The sequence below is a fragment of the Pholis gunnellus genome (assembly GCF_910591455.1).
Source record: "Pholis gunnellus genome assembly, chromosome: 24".
Taxonomy (NCBI): domain Eukaryota; kingdom Metazoa; phylum Chordata; class Actinopteri; order Perciformes; family Pholidae; genus Pholis; species Pholis gunnellus.
The window spans coordinates 1023345-1037982 of record NC_136551.1 but is presented as its reverse complement, the minus strand read 5'-3'; the positions used below and the strand labels follow the sequence as shown (position 1 = coordinate 1037982).

The following is a 14638-nucleotide window of genomic DNA, read 5'->3' as shown; positions in this document are numbered from 1 at the left end:
CATATTTATATCGCTACATGAACACTGTAATATTCCTCCACAAAAACAACATTCAGCTCAGAGTTTGTGGTTATTAAACATTTTGGAATCAGCTTAATGTTCCTGTAGGATGTTTTCAGCCTAATCTGCAGTTTTGCTTTGATATTTGTTTTAGTTTCCTTCTGAATTTAATTAGAGGATCTGAAAAGCAAGCAGTCCCACCCCGTCCACCCCCACACACACACACACACTCACACACACACACACACACACACACACACACACACACAGAGTACAAATACTAGTTTTCTCATCATTTGGGCTTTTGAAGACGTAAAAAAAGAAGCTGCAGCGTTGCGTGTAAATTGTTTTATTTGACTTTTTTGGCTGCTGTGTGCAGGCTGGTGGAGGTGGAGGGTAGGAGTGGGGGGGGGTTACGAGGTGTGTGTGTGTGTGTGTGTTGGGGGGGGGGGGCTGACAAAAAGCCGTTCTGGTTTCGTCCCCAGGGTGTTACACTGGTGGCCTAATTCCCCAAAATAGCTCATTGATGGGGAATCAGGCGGAGTCAAAGTGATCGGGTGGAGATTCGAGCGTCGAGCGCTTCTCTGGGCTTCGTCTTGCAGGCAAATATTGAAGTTTCACAAAGTACTACACGCAGTATTTGTTCCCCCGGTTATGTTTCACGTCTCTGCGTCATGGACGCCGTCACCTCTGACCTTTCACTGGTGGTTACTTGTGACGCTGATGATTCAGGAAGAGAAGCTTTCGCTGCTGTTTATGTGTGAAATCTACTTCACAGTAAAGTTTGTATACGTTGTAGTAATTAAAGAGATATACTAGTATTAGTACTCGTGATTACACTACTACTTGTACCAGTAGTTGAGGAGGTAATAGCAGTAATATATGTGCAGTATATGTGTATTTTACTTGTAATAGACTGAGCTGTACTGGGGCTGCTAGCAGTAGAAGAAGAAGTAGTTGTTGTAGAATGAGTAGCAGTAGTATTTATAAGAAACAGTAGTATTAGTAATAGTTGAAGAAGTATTTGTAGGATCTTTACAAGTAATAGCAGAAGTTTTTGAACAATACTAGAAGTATTAATAGTAGTATTTAGACAACAGTGGTGGCAGTAGCATCAGTAGTAGTTGAAAGGTTAGTACGAGTAGCAACAGTAGTACTAGTAGTAGCAGTAGTACTATTAATAACAGTAATACTAGTAGTTGCAATATTAGTGGTTGTGTAAATATATATATATATATATATATATATATTGAGGGTTGAACATTGAGGGTGAACTTCCTCTCCCCAGTGTTGGAAACCATCTGGTCACATGACTCACATCTGAATTGCTCATTTGCATAAAGGACTGTTTCATTGATGCACTTGTGAACTTCACTCACACGTGACTAAAAACTACTCGTATAGATATCAGTCAGTACTACTTATGTATTCATTGCGTGACACTTGTGAGAACTTTTTGGCCTGAAGAAGCTGAAAAGTACCTTCGATACATTTTGAATACATTTTATTTTGAAAATGTCACATGAACATAAAAAGATGACACATAATGATACTTATATATCTACACATCTATATGTAAATATGTGTACAAACATATAAAGAAACATTTGTACTATCATTTTACAAGTTTACAGTATGTACAATTATATACACATGCAAACTTTACATGAAGAAAATGTACATAAATAAGATATATACATATATACTCTATTTATAGATGTAATATTGTCATTTTACAGGCAGTGTAAATGTAAAAATATAGACTTGTGCAACATTTATAGATATAAATATACAACTAATACTACAAAATGTACATGTTGTACGTATTGTACATATATAAAATACATAAAAACAATTTATAGATGTAAAATGTATCCTCATGCTGTCATTGTACATTTATTAAAGTACATATATATATATATATATTTATAGACCGTATGTAAGCTGAATGTATTGACTATTGATTTTGACAGTATTTACAGTTGAGGATGAAATCGTCTCCATCGTATTAATTTAGTTTGAGAACACGAAGTGTACAAACTGCTGCGCCTCTGTGGGTGTCGAACCTGCCTGTGTTTGGTATTCCGTGCAGAAAGCCTCCCACGCCCCGTGTGTCCACCCACGCGCGGATTTGCGTCACGCAGGGAGCAGCGTGGGCGACACAGAGAGAGAGAGAGAGAGAGAGAGAGAGAGAGAGGCTCTGTGGCAACCGCGCGGAATATCCCACTTTATTATTCTGCTGCCCGCGTGAAGCTGCCTGCAGTTAGAGCGCACCGAAGACCGGAAGTGTTGACAGAATAAAAGCTTCTGACATGTGATCTGGTTTGGTAAAAGAAGTACTTTGACTTAAGTCAAAGTAGCAATACAGCTCTGTAAAAAAACATTATAATTATTATATGTATTTATCTTGAATGGTATTTGTTATTTGTTTACCTTTTATTCTTTATTGTTCTTTCTACGTCTTTTGACATTTTGTTTTTTTAATGTGAAAAAGAATCAGAGCAATATCATGTTTTGTTATCTTCATCAATCATGCAACACAAATAGAAACAAACGAAAGTTCAAAGTAAAAGGCTTACATTCAAGTAAAAGTACAACATTATTTACAGTACTCGCAGTACTTAAAGTAAAGTACTTTGGTCCCTTTCGTATTTGTGTTTACTCCCATTTTCTGCTACTTAATACTTATTGCTCTCTCAGGACATATTGTACTTTTTACTGCATTTTTCTGACAGCTTAAGTTTCTGATTACTTTTACATTCAAAATATCTGCTCAGTTTATAAAATATGATGCATTTTAGATACAATTTTATAGATTAAACTACACGTTGATACAATACTTTTTTTAACTTCTACCTCATCACGATCTTTAATGTAAGACTCGTAGTAGAGTTGTTGCTACTTTTACTAAAATATGTGAATATTACACATCAGGTAAAGTAGCAAACTTTAGTAAAAAATAATGTTGTTTATTTGGAATCTGCAGGAAAAAAATCACATCATAAAGTTATCATATTTTGGTGTATTTGGCAAAACTAAACACTTCTTTTATTTTGAGGATTCAAGCCTCCAATACGCGCTCATCAGCTGTGCTTTTATTCTTTTACTGCAGCCGGAAGTGCGTGCGTGTGTGTGACTGTATGTATCTTGACAGTGGTGAACAGTGCAGGGGAGTGGAGAGAGACTCAAACACTCACACACACACACACTCACACTCACACTCACACACACTCACACACACACTTGGAGGAAAAAGACGCACCAAAAGACGCACGAAGGTCAGCGGCTTTTTTTTTTTTACTGATATTCTGCGCTTCTCTCTCTCTCGCTCTCTCTCTCTCGCTCTCTCTCTCTCTCAGCGGTAGCAGAAAGAAAAAGTTTCCAGAAGGAGACGAAGAGGAGACGAGTGTCGCTCCGTTTGAGCACGCAGAGACAAGCACGCGCTCTCCGGCTTCTTTTTTTTTGGAATAATTTTCCAATTTCTTGCTTTTTTTTTTGATAATCTTTGATTTTACGTGCACGGGGTATCCCTTCTGTGCGCGCTTTCTCTCTCTGCACACATTCACACCCTGTGTGTTGATAAACAGTGAGGAAGAAGAGGAAGAAGAGGAAGAAGAAGAAGAAGAAGAACCGGACCAGGAAGGACCAAAAGGGGGCCAACAACTCTCCAGGTAGGAACAATTAAACATGGCTTTAATCCTGCTGCTGGTGCTTTAATTCATAATTCTGTCATATTGCACCAAGTAACCGCCAGTTATTACAGGAATACTGAAGGGAATGTATCATGGGATGTCTGTAGATAGTGTAATGAGATCAAACAGAGCACCACACACATGTCTGGATGATTAAGAGATGGAAATATCTTATTATAGGGAGTTAGAAATAGCTCAAACTGAGTTCTATAGAAGTAGAGTTCCTCTCCGGTGCATGATGAATGTATATCATGTGGATATAATATAATAATAATATAATATAATAATAAGTTAAAGTGCCAGGAAAGCTGACTTTCTCTCTTGGGTCTGTGTGGACTCATTACTGAGCCACATAGACAAACTATTATAGAAATATTATGAGAATTATGATGTGATTTGTCATTTAAAAAGCTTTGGTGTCGTTGTGAGCTGTGCTGCTTGTGTCCTTTATATTTATTATCTGCTGTGGAGCCGTCTGTAACACAAAAAGATGTTAAGATGCTTTCGAGGACACACGCACACGCACGCACACACACACACGTATGAACACACCTTGTCAAAGTGATGATTACATTATTGGTCCACATTGAGAAATTGCAAAAGAAATTCCTTCTGAGTTACAGTGAAATCAAAGCATTCCTCACTGTAGATAAGCCGGGTCTGCTGCGTGGCATTTCACCTGGAAAACTACACACCAGCCCGTGTGTGTGCGTGTGTGTGCGTGTGTGTGCGTGTGTGTGCGTGTGTGTGCGTGTGTGCGTGTGTGTGCGACATTGTGCCGGCACACGCCTCGCTTCTCCAGGTGAAAAGCCGAACTCGCCTAACTGGCTTTTGTGAAGCAGGACTTCAATTAAAAGTCTGCCATTCACAGCCGCCTATTACTGCCAGAACACACACACACTCACACACACACACACACACACACACACACACACACACACACTCACACACATACGTCTGCTGTGATGAACTGGATAAGATTGTCTGTTAGATATCCGAGTGTTTTCTCAGTGAAGCAGAAGAATCTCGTCTCTATTTGTAGAAACTATTTCATTCTTCTTCACTTTAGCTGCTGCACACACAGGAGTTCACACTGCAGCTAAATATAGTCATTCAATTCACACGCTGGCGCTTTATTGTGAAAAAACCAGCAGCGATCACCTCCCGTGACAAAAAGAAGCAACCTCTGTTTGCTGCATTATTGTATTCAGGGCTGCGGCTAACAAGTCCTTTCTTTGTTTTGTCCGTGAATTGTCAGAACATGTTGAATTGTTTTCTCTTATTTCCTCCGTCCAACAGTCCAGAACACAAATACATTCAGTTTACTAGAATATGTGTCAAAGAAAAGATTCAAATCATCATTTTTAAGAAGCCAAAAGCCGAGAATATTCAGCATTTCTGCTGAATGATGAAAACAATCAGAATATTTGCTGATTAATCGATGAACTTGTACCTGGAGACGTTATCAGTCAACACTCTGTACCAACGTTTCACAACCTTTGAGTTTCAATGTTAATAAGAAAAACAGATCATTCATGTTGTCAACCTTCATTCAGAGAGTCTCAGATATGCACCCAGTGGTGGAAACTACTCTCCTTTGAGTACTTAAGTACACATTTCCCCTTAATACTTCTACTAATATCGTAGTTTTTACGTCACTACATTTACTTTTTACATAAATAAATACGTTTTTATAATAAGTCAAACTACCCGACAGTATAAAACAGTTTACAGCTAGTTACTAATTAACAACTGATTCCTTCAATAATAAAACACTCATTATTCATCTTTGTGAGTACTTTTACTGATATACTTAAAACATTTTCATTGCAGTACTTTTACTTGCAACGGAGTATTTTCCCCGCGTAGTATTAATACTTTTACTCTCGTAAATGCTCTGAATACTTCTTCCATCTTTGATTCGTGTAACGTGTACGTTTGTTTACTTTGGGCATCAAATATTTCTTTTCACTCAAATCAAGAGATTCTGAGTCATAAACAACCCAAAGTGTGAGATCAGTTATTAAACATGATTATTGGTTTCGTCTCTTTATTTGAGTGCTGAACGTGTGTTTAGCAGCTTTAATGACCTTCTCGTCATAATTGAGTAGAGAAGTTGAATCAGGTTTTCCATTGACGCCTCATTGAACTTCCTCCTCTTGCGTGACGATGTTTTCCCACAGCTGGCTGTAAACGCCTCACTTTGTGTTGTAGATGGAAACTCTGCAGGTGTTTCTGGATCTGGTTCTTCTTATTTCTTAGTTTTTAGACCGTAATAAATATGAGAACAAGGAGTCGATGTGCAGCTTTAGTGTTGGTTTACAGCTCAGCCGTGGTTTTTATTTTACGTTTTGGAGTTTCACTGATTTGAGTCGACAGTTTGAAGCTCGTTCCTCGAGCTTCAAAAAGAGGATAAAATAGGTGAGATGCCATCTTTGCTGTGTTCCAGATGTGTTTTCATTGAGACATGAATCCTCATTGGAAGGCTAGCAGGTTGGTGAATTAGCAGAAGTAGTCGCAGTGATATCTACTTTTAGTCAGCGTCCTCGCTCAGGCAGCAAGTTGTCATTTTCCCGACTCGGCCGAGGCCGCCTGGCTCTCTGGCTCTATTCTGGGCGAGGCGAGCCCACCACCTACACATCCTGCAGGGGTGGAGAGAGGCATGTGGTCCTCCCAGCAACCCGGGTCTGCTGACTGCCACTCCTCTGTGAGCCGGGCCTCCGCAGGGCCTCACATGCACAAAGGAAGCGTCAAGGACAAGCCTCCACTTTTTTTGCTTTTTTTCTCAAAGTAAAGGTGGCAGGCGACAGGAATTTGGCACCGTGTTCTGGTCGCTTTGTTAACGACAGCGAGGAATAAATACTAATCTGACAGCCAAACATGTCACCCAGAAAAAAAAGTTTATTCTGCCCTGATGCGTGTAGAGACGTAGAGCTGAAACAGGAGATTAAAAACACCACGTGTGCAGCATTCTAAGTGCATTCAACACGAGTAAACACGTATTATAATAACGAGTATAAAATGAGCCTGATGCAGACGGCTCTGTGCTCTTTAACCCATGCACCTACACCGTGTGTTATCCCACACGTGAAGCATGTTTCACCTGAAAGGATGCAGATTACCGAGCGGGTTCCCACCGCGACCATTCATCCAGGAATGTAAGGCATTCGTGGCATTCTTCATCAAATCAAACCTCTTCACGCACCTGCTGAGACCTGATAAACTGCAATCGTACACCTGCTAAAAATATCAGTCCAAATATATAAGTCCTGTTGCATAGAAATAACATGCCTCCATGTCAGCGTGCTCTGGTGCAGAATCAGAAGTCATTTTTGATTTAAAATGTCTTTATTTCCAGTCTTTGCTCTGATCTTCTCGTCCTAAATGTCTAAGGAGCTTTAGATGCACCATCTTCTGTGAGCTGAGGTGTGATTAACCTTCGTGTGCGTCCTCCCCTCAGGTATGGCGGCGGTGTTGCCGAGGACCCTGGGTGAGCTGCAGCTCTACCGGATCCTGCAGCGGGCCAACCTGCTCTACTACTACGAGGCCTTCATCCAGCAGGGCGGCGACGACGTGCAGCAGCTGTGCGAGGCCGGGGAGGAGGAGTTCCTGGAGATCATGGCCCTCGTCGGCATGGCCAGCAAGCCGCTGCACGTGCGCCGCCTGCAGAAGGCGCTGCGGGACTGGGTCACCAACCCGGCCATCTTCAACCAGCCGCTCACGTCGCTGCCCGTCTGCAGCATCCCCGTCTACAAGCTGCCCGAGGGCTCGCCCACGCTGCTCAGCGCGCAGGACAGAGCCAACACGGCCAGCGTCAAGATGCCCAAAGCCGTCGCCGCCGCCTGCTCCGACCCGGGGAAGCTGGACGTGGCGCGGGACAAAGTGTCGGCCGGGTCGCCCCTGCAGGGCGGCAGCGAGGCTCGGTTCTGGTCGGGCCACAGCAACGACAGCGAGCACAGCCTGTCGCCGTCGGACCTCGGCTCGCCGTCCTCGCCCAGAGACACGTTGGAGGCTCTGGACGCCGCGGCCGTCCAGTCGGTCCTCGAGTGCGTGGACAGGATGGCGCCGGGGCTTCCTAAGACGGACTTATCCGAGGTCAAAGAGCAGCTGAAGAACAACAAGAAGCTGGCAAAGATGATCGGACACATCTTCGAAATGAGCGACGACGAGCCGCGGCGGGAAGAGGAGATTCGTAAATACAGCGCCATCTACGGACGCTTCGACTCCAAGAGGAGGGACGGCAAACACCTGACGCTGCACGAGGTCGACCCACCGCGAGAAAATCACTTCACACCGACCAATCGGCGCTCGGGGATCGTTGAGGTTTACGTCTTGTTCTGTTTGTGTGTGCAGCTGACGGTGAACGAGGCGGCGGCCCAGCTCTGCATGAGGGACACGGCTCTGCTCACACGGAGAGACGAGCTCTTCGGACTCGCCCGGCAGATTTCCAGAGAGGTCACGTACAAATACACCTACCGCACCAGCAAGTGAGTGACTCCGCTTTCATCTCCACGCGCAACTTTAACGGTTTCCTTCGGGAAGAAAGTCTTCAATATTTCCTTCTGATTTGAGATTTATACATTCTGGTGTTTGTCTCTTGGAGAATGAATGTTTCGTGTTTTTCCTGATGTTTCAGGTCTCGCTGTGGAGACAGAGACGAGGCGTCTCCTAAAAGGATTAAAACAGAGGTAAGGTCATCACAGCAGCCAGATTAAAGGCTCTTCTCACTGAAATGAAGAAGCGTAGTCTTCATATATGTGTGTTAGATAACATTTCTTATTCTCACTTTGATGTTTTTATTCATCTCAGGAACGTTTCTCCCCTTAAATCTCAGATTAAGATCCATAAAATCAAAATATGTTCTGATTTTGAAATAACTTTTTTTAGACAAAGCACAAATCTAAATTACCGGATTATTAGATAATTACAAATCAGCATTTCTGCTGATGCTGCACACATAGTTCTTCTTCTTCTGTGTTTTCCTCGATATGAGATTTGAAAACATGCGTGGTGGAGGCTCTCTCACGCTTTACATTTGGTCGCTTGTAATAAGGAATGTTGGCTCGTTGGTTCATCTTCAACATCTAAAGTGTGAAGTGTTGAGCTCTCTGAGTGGACACGGCAGTAACAAAGCGGCCTCTCAGCGATCGTCTCCGGACACGCTTCCTCTGCTCTGAGCGGCTCCTCGATGATTGGAAACATGTGGCGGCCGAGGAGCTCTGCAGGGATTCAACAGAGACAAAGAGCCGACACCTGCTCACTGGAACTGGGGGGGGGGGCGTTCTGCAGAAACTGAAAAACTCACAAAAGTTCCACTTTGTTTAGTTTCATTATCAAAGGAAGTATAGAAGTTATGATAAAGACAATGAAGGGAAATGCTAATTATTTTAAGATAAAGACGAATGACGCAGAAACCATAGTTAACATGAATTATAACAAATATATTAATATATATTAAATGATAAAGACCAATAGATGAAGATCTGTGCTTCGGCGAGAAAAGCTTTAAAACAGATCATGAGAAACAATCTGTGTGTGTTTGTAGAAACACTCAAATCTGACCTATGATCTGCTTCTCTTGTGATAAATAAGTGAAAAACAATCAACTGATCAGAACTTCTTTCTTCAGGAGAACTTCTTCGACATCCAGGAGGCGCTGCAGGCCATCCACATGAGGCAGGAGATGCTGAGGGAGCAGCTGGCCTGCGCCAAGTCGAAAGGAGAAGAAACCGTCGGACGAAATCTGCAGGTAACCAGACGGATATATTAAAATGTATGATCGATACGGCTGCTGGATGGACAAGGATCCTCCATCGAGGCCACATTATCGTCTAAATGTGTTTTGTAAGATCAGATAATGTGGTGCACGAACATCCCAACGCGACTCGTCTTCATCAAAAATAGTTTCTGAACCTTCTAATAAAGTAAAATCAGATATATTAGAAGTTTTTCTTTGTTGCTGAAAAGAGGCAATGATGTGCTGTGCTGTGCTTACTAGCTTTTTCCAGAGCTTTTAAACGCACCTCACGGCCTTCATCGTTGCTCATTTTCTTTGTTGTTTTCCTCCATAAATGAAGTTAGTATTGTGATGTCACAAGCCCTCATAGATGGCCTCTCCTCCAGTCACGGTGCACGATTTAAAAAAAGCTAAATTAACAATAGGAGATGTGAAAATCAGAGATGAATTGCTGAAACGGTTCGTCATCAGCCGGGTTGAGAGGATTCCCACCAACAGACAGGTTTCCATGTCAGCAGATGGTCGTGGCAGCAGGATCCAGCCTGATCCCAGTAATGCTCTTCATTGGTTTCCATTGCCTCTGTGCCGCTGTGGCTTGTTCCTAATTAGAGCCGGAGTGTAGGAGGAGGAGAGCTTTATGATAACTCATTACCAAGAAAACATGTGAGCATACGCTGGTTCATCAGTCTGCAGCTACGCTTGTCATGTTGATGCGAGAAGAAGAAGAAGAAGAGATTTCATGGCTGCGTTCACACTGCAGGCCGTCTGTGGGGATGTGGAGCACATCCCATAATAATGTGAGCTGACAGTGGTGTGCAGACTGACAATGAGAAGGAAACTGAGGTGTCAACTGTTGATCAGACTTCATTTGTCCTCTGTGTTAATGCTCGCTGACGGATGGAGTTGTGCTTCGGTTTCTTTTATAGCCGTAAGGATTGAAAGGACGACTTCATTATATGTCTTTTATTTTGTAGGAAGTGTCTTAACTAATAGATGTTATTTAGTTTAGAACATGGAGAACAAAACGCTGTTCAGTGGTTCAGCTGAAAGAGACAAAGATCCTCTGAGCAGCAGGAACAGCTTCCTGTTTCAGTGAGTTTCACAATAAAAGCAGCCTAGAACAAGCTGGAGTTAACTTCAGAAGGTTAGTTTAGGGTTAGCACTGTTGGAACACCAGCTGAACTAATCACACTTTAAACCTCTTCCATCAATATTTACAGTTCAATAAATATTCCACATGTAAAAAACATTAGGTGTCCGAATTATACTGTTATTTTATCTCTGTTAAAATAGTTATTATAGAGTCCAAGCATCTAGATCTGGTCTTGAGACAGTAAAGACTCCTGTAACTCTTATAATATGAGTTCTTTGTGTGCATCAGATACAGCTGGAGCGTCTGCTGGCCCGGCAGATGGAGATCCTGCAGGACGCCGCCGTCCAGGAGCGACTCCAGGCTCTGGACTGGAGGATCCCCCCCGCCGCCTTAAAGTACCTCAACGACGCCCAGAACACCAACGGAGCCGCCGCCGCCGCCGACGCCAGCAGAGACCACCACGGTACGAACGGAGGTGTGTGAAGCATCTCACCATCAAATGCAGCTTTTAGTTCAGTACGGAACCAGATATAGTCTCTCAACCTCCTATACATCCTATAAAAAACGTCCTTTTACTTTGTTTCTTGTATTGTTTCCACCGAATTCCATTTATATTTGTAAAGTCTTTAATTTCCTGCAGGATTAAAACAGTCTCTGGTTTCATCTTCATTCATCATTGCAGAGTTTAGGACGTTTTGTACTTTTGTTTCTGACAATAAAGAAATCTGGAGATGAGGAACTTTTCTAATATTTAATAGACATAACGAGTAAACAATTAATCACAGTGAGTTTGTATTTGTAACGTGTTTCCTGTAGCGAACTATGAGTGAATAAGTGATCCTTACTGAGTACAAATATTGCGTTAACCCCCTTTGTTTGGGCGTAAACGGCTCGGTGCTGCCCCTAGTGTCCAACCAAGAGAACACACCTAGCTGCTGCTGTAGGAAACAGACTGAAGACTATTTCATGTCATGAAAGCCTCTCGATATGTTCGTGGCTGTGAGGAGCCGTCACTATTTCATCTCCAACGCAGAAGAAGAAGAAGAAGAAGAAGCATCATTATTCAGGATCCTCCTTCTCCTCCAGGCCTAATCTCATTTTCATCCTTTTCCTCCCTCACCCACTCCCGACAGCTCATTATATCGCTGTTCCCACAAATCCCACAATGCACCTGTAATTATCACGCCCACGCCTGTTTACCTCCAGCCAGTTGCCTGGAGGGGGGCGTCTCTCTCTCTCTCTTTCTGTGTCTACCTCTCTCTCTCTCTCCTCCCCCTCTTCTTCTCTGCTTTCCTTCCTGTTTTCTTCTTCTTGTCCCTTTTTTCTTTTTTGCTTCCTCTCATTTATTTTCTTCTACTTCTTGTCCTCTGCCTGTCCTCACCCCCCTCCTTTCCCACACTATTTCTCTGTATAAATGTCTCCCGTAGACCCCATTTCCTTCTTTTCTTTTTCATATTTTCTCCACCAAACCATGTATACCTTTTATGCACATTATGTTGTGTACAATATCGTATCAGGGCCGTTGTATGTACAAAATATAAATAATAATACGGAGCCACTAGAATGCATGTCACTCGATATTTTGCTCAGGTGTTGAGCTGCAACAATTAGCTGATTAATTCATAATTATTAATTATTAAGAGAAACTGTCAACAAGCACTTACAGCTTCAAACATGAGGATCTGAAGCTCTTTTTTGTCGTATATGACATCAAACCAAATTAATTTAAATTCAGCGTCTGGCCTGATCTTTGCTTTGGATTCTCTTCAGTCTACTTGTGATTGATAATCAACGCATTACATCTACATTGATCGGTAAAATGCTACACCGTCGGTGAATAACTCTGCTTGTCTTTTGTGTTTCTGTCTACTTCTGCGCTCTCAGACGAGCGGCCGATCAACCTGCGCGTGGTCAGTCAGAACATGCAGGAAGGCGACCTCCCGTTGGGCAAACAGCTAGCCAACGAACTGAAGCGCCATCACAACCACAACAACAACAACAACAACAACAGCAGCAGCACAGACGAGACCAAAACACCAGCAACAGGTCGGTGACGTTAGTGTACTTCTAGAAAAACACAATCTGACAATGCACCACTTTAAATGTGTTCCGCTGTTGCTGCTTTCTGCTGCATCATCAACCTCTTTGCTGACGATGCCGTCCTTTATCTCTGTCTTCAGAAAACGGGACGTCGCAGCGAACGTCCAGCAACGCGGAGAAGAAGACCATCAAATCAGAGCCGGAAGACTCCACATAGTGCCCCCCCCCCCCCCCCCCCCCCCCCCCCAAAACCATTCTACTCACACTTGACAGTATGCAGTTATTACCCGTCAATAGATACTAAGCAAGCACAGACACAGTAGAGCCTTAACAACCAATGTTGCCTCATGAATAGCATTTATTTTTCTTTGATTTTGTCTGTTCTGTTTCAAAGGTATTTGCCAAAGCACCTAGAGAGCACGTCGAGGAGCCCCTCTGAGCTCTGCAGGTCTTTGTCTGTTGATTAACTGTACACGTTAGACGTACACGTCGTTTAAGAGCGATCTGTTTGTGAACTCTTTACCTCGGCCTGGGTGTTATTATATTTGTTGCAGGCTGTGTTTGCCCCGGGGCTGAGTCTTGACTCGAGCGTAGCTTCAGAGATGAGATAAAAGCAGCTGCTGCACGTCTTCAGCATCACGGTAACACTTTATATGACTACCATGTAGCTGATGGCCTTCTTCACTCACTTGTACCTTAAAACTGAAGCTTCAGATGCTTCATTTAAAGATGGCAATGACCTAAAACGTTGGTCCAGACTGAAATATCTTGATGAATGTCAGATGGGTTCGGTACAGTGAGCCTCAGACCTTTTATGTAGAGCCACATACATGTCAACATTTTAAATTAACCAGTGAAATATCTCCACAACTATGGAATAGATTGGCACAAATTTTGAAATTTGAAAACGTACTTTAGTTTATGACCAAATACCTGCAAAAGTAAAGACATTCCCATCAGCCTCAGTGTTCAAACAGACAAATGCTACCAAGAAGGTAGCATATGTGAGTACGTCAAAACTAAATAATAATGGTAGACATACAAAGCGTTACCTAACTTTGAGATTTATGGCTAATTGTCTGTAGCCAGAAATTCACACTTTACTCACAGACGTCTACAATAAGAAGATCTTACCAGCAATAGCCAAAGATTCAGCAGCATCCGGCCGGTGGCTCATTGTCCCCGGTCGTCTCCTGAGCCTCCGTCATTCTCCCAAATCTAACTTTGGTGTCTGCATTTGTACTGTAACTCAGAGGCGTAAAAAAAGTACTGTAGGGAGATTGAGTCAGGATTCAGCCCCTTTAGATTCTGTGTCGTTCACTTCAAATGGGAGAAAAACAGGAGAGGTGGGATGAATCCTCCCTCGCTCCTGTCTTGTGTATATTTATGGAAGGTCATTTAAGAAGAGGATGTATAGGAGCTGTTGTTGAGTAACAGCAGGGGACCTCTGTCATGGGAGGCCGAGCTAATTGGGTCATTTCACTTTGTCATTTAGCTCAACGCTGCCGTTGAACCACACATCTGCAAACGGGAGTATTTCAGGAAGAGATTAGAAATGACCCAGGAAATCCCACTCAAAATGTAAACTTTCAACAGAATCAAATGTAAAAGATTGCAGATTTGTGGTTTTTACGAGAACAGCCCTCCCCAAAAAAAAAAAAGAAAAGAAGCAAAATTCCTGTTTCTTGCAGCCTGGTGTCTGTAAATAGTACCGTGATAACAAGTAGTGCTAGCCTAATCTCTCAACCAGGGTTTTCCTTCGTCAAATGTAACTTTGCTGTAGATTATTGGTGTCAATAGTGTTTATGTATGTAGAGCAAATACAAAAAAAAAGACAACTTAAGTGTCATTGAGGAAAACATGCAGCAGTGTGAAAGTGTCTGGTATATAAAACCCTGCTTTACATGATGATAATGTTGATTAGCCTTAGCTCTTGACAGTGTTTAATCCACCTGTGATGGCCATCAGTGCATATTTCAAAGATGTGTTTTTGCTGTTTAGAGGTAGATTCATTAATAAGTGTTCACTGTGTTTCCTGTGTGTTCCCCACACTGTGTAAATACGTCCGTTTGGTCC

General features: G+C 42.6%; 1 protein-coding gene across 3 annotated transcripts; it reads left to right on the top strand.

Moving 5' to 3' along the window:
- The first annotated feature begins 3164 nt into the window (after positions 1-3164).
- LOC306715214 (NGFI-A-binding protein 1-like) lies at positions 3165-14268 on the top strand. 3 transcript variants are annotated; one of them, XM_079185504.1, is made up of 8 exons: positions 3165-3278; positions 3588-3671; positions 7153-8179; positions 8329-8380; positions 9322-9441; positions 10811-10985; positions 12407-12568; positions 12703-14268. In XM_079185504.1, exons 3-8 carry the CDS (start codon positions 7155-7157, stop codon positions 12777-12779), a joined length of 1611 nt encoding a protein of 536 aa, XP_079041630.1. In that variant the 5' UTR covers positions 3165-3278; positions 3588-3671; positions 7153-7154; the 3' UTR covers positions 12780-14268. The 3 variants fall into 3 exon arrangements, with proteins under 3 accessions (XP_079041630.1, XP_079041632.1, XP_079041631.1); XM_079185506.1 differs by having other exon boundaries at positions 3180-3671; positions 7153-7955; positions 8046-8179; XM_079185505.1 differs by having other exon boundaries at positions 3180-3671; positions 7153-7955; positions 8046-8179; positions 10811-10997.
- Positions 14269-14638: the final 370 nt, after the last annotated feature.

Excerpts from the sequence above, each read along its gene's own strand:
- LOC306715214 (XM_079185504.1), top strand. The coding sequence starts at position 7,155 with ATGGCGGCGGTGTTGCCGAGGACCCTGGGTGAGCTGCAGCTCTACCGG. Across the intron at positions 8,381-9,321 it reads CTAAAAGGATTAAAACAGAG|GAGAACTTCTTCGACATCCA; the intron begins GTAAGGTCATCA and ends TTCTTTCTTCAG. Across the intron at positions 9,442-10,810 it reads CCGTCGGACGAAATCTGCAG|ATACAGCTGGAGCGTCTGCT; the intron begins GTAACCAGACGG and ends TGTGTGCATCAG.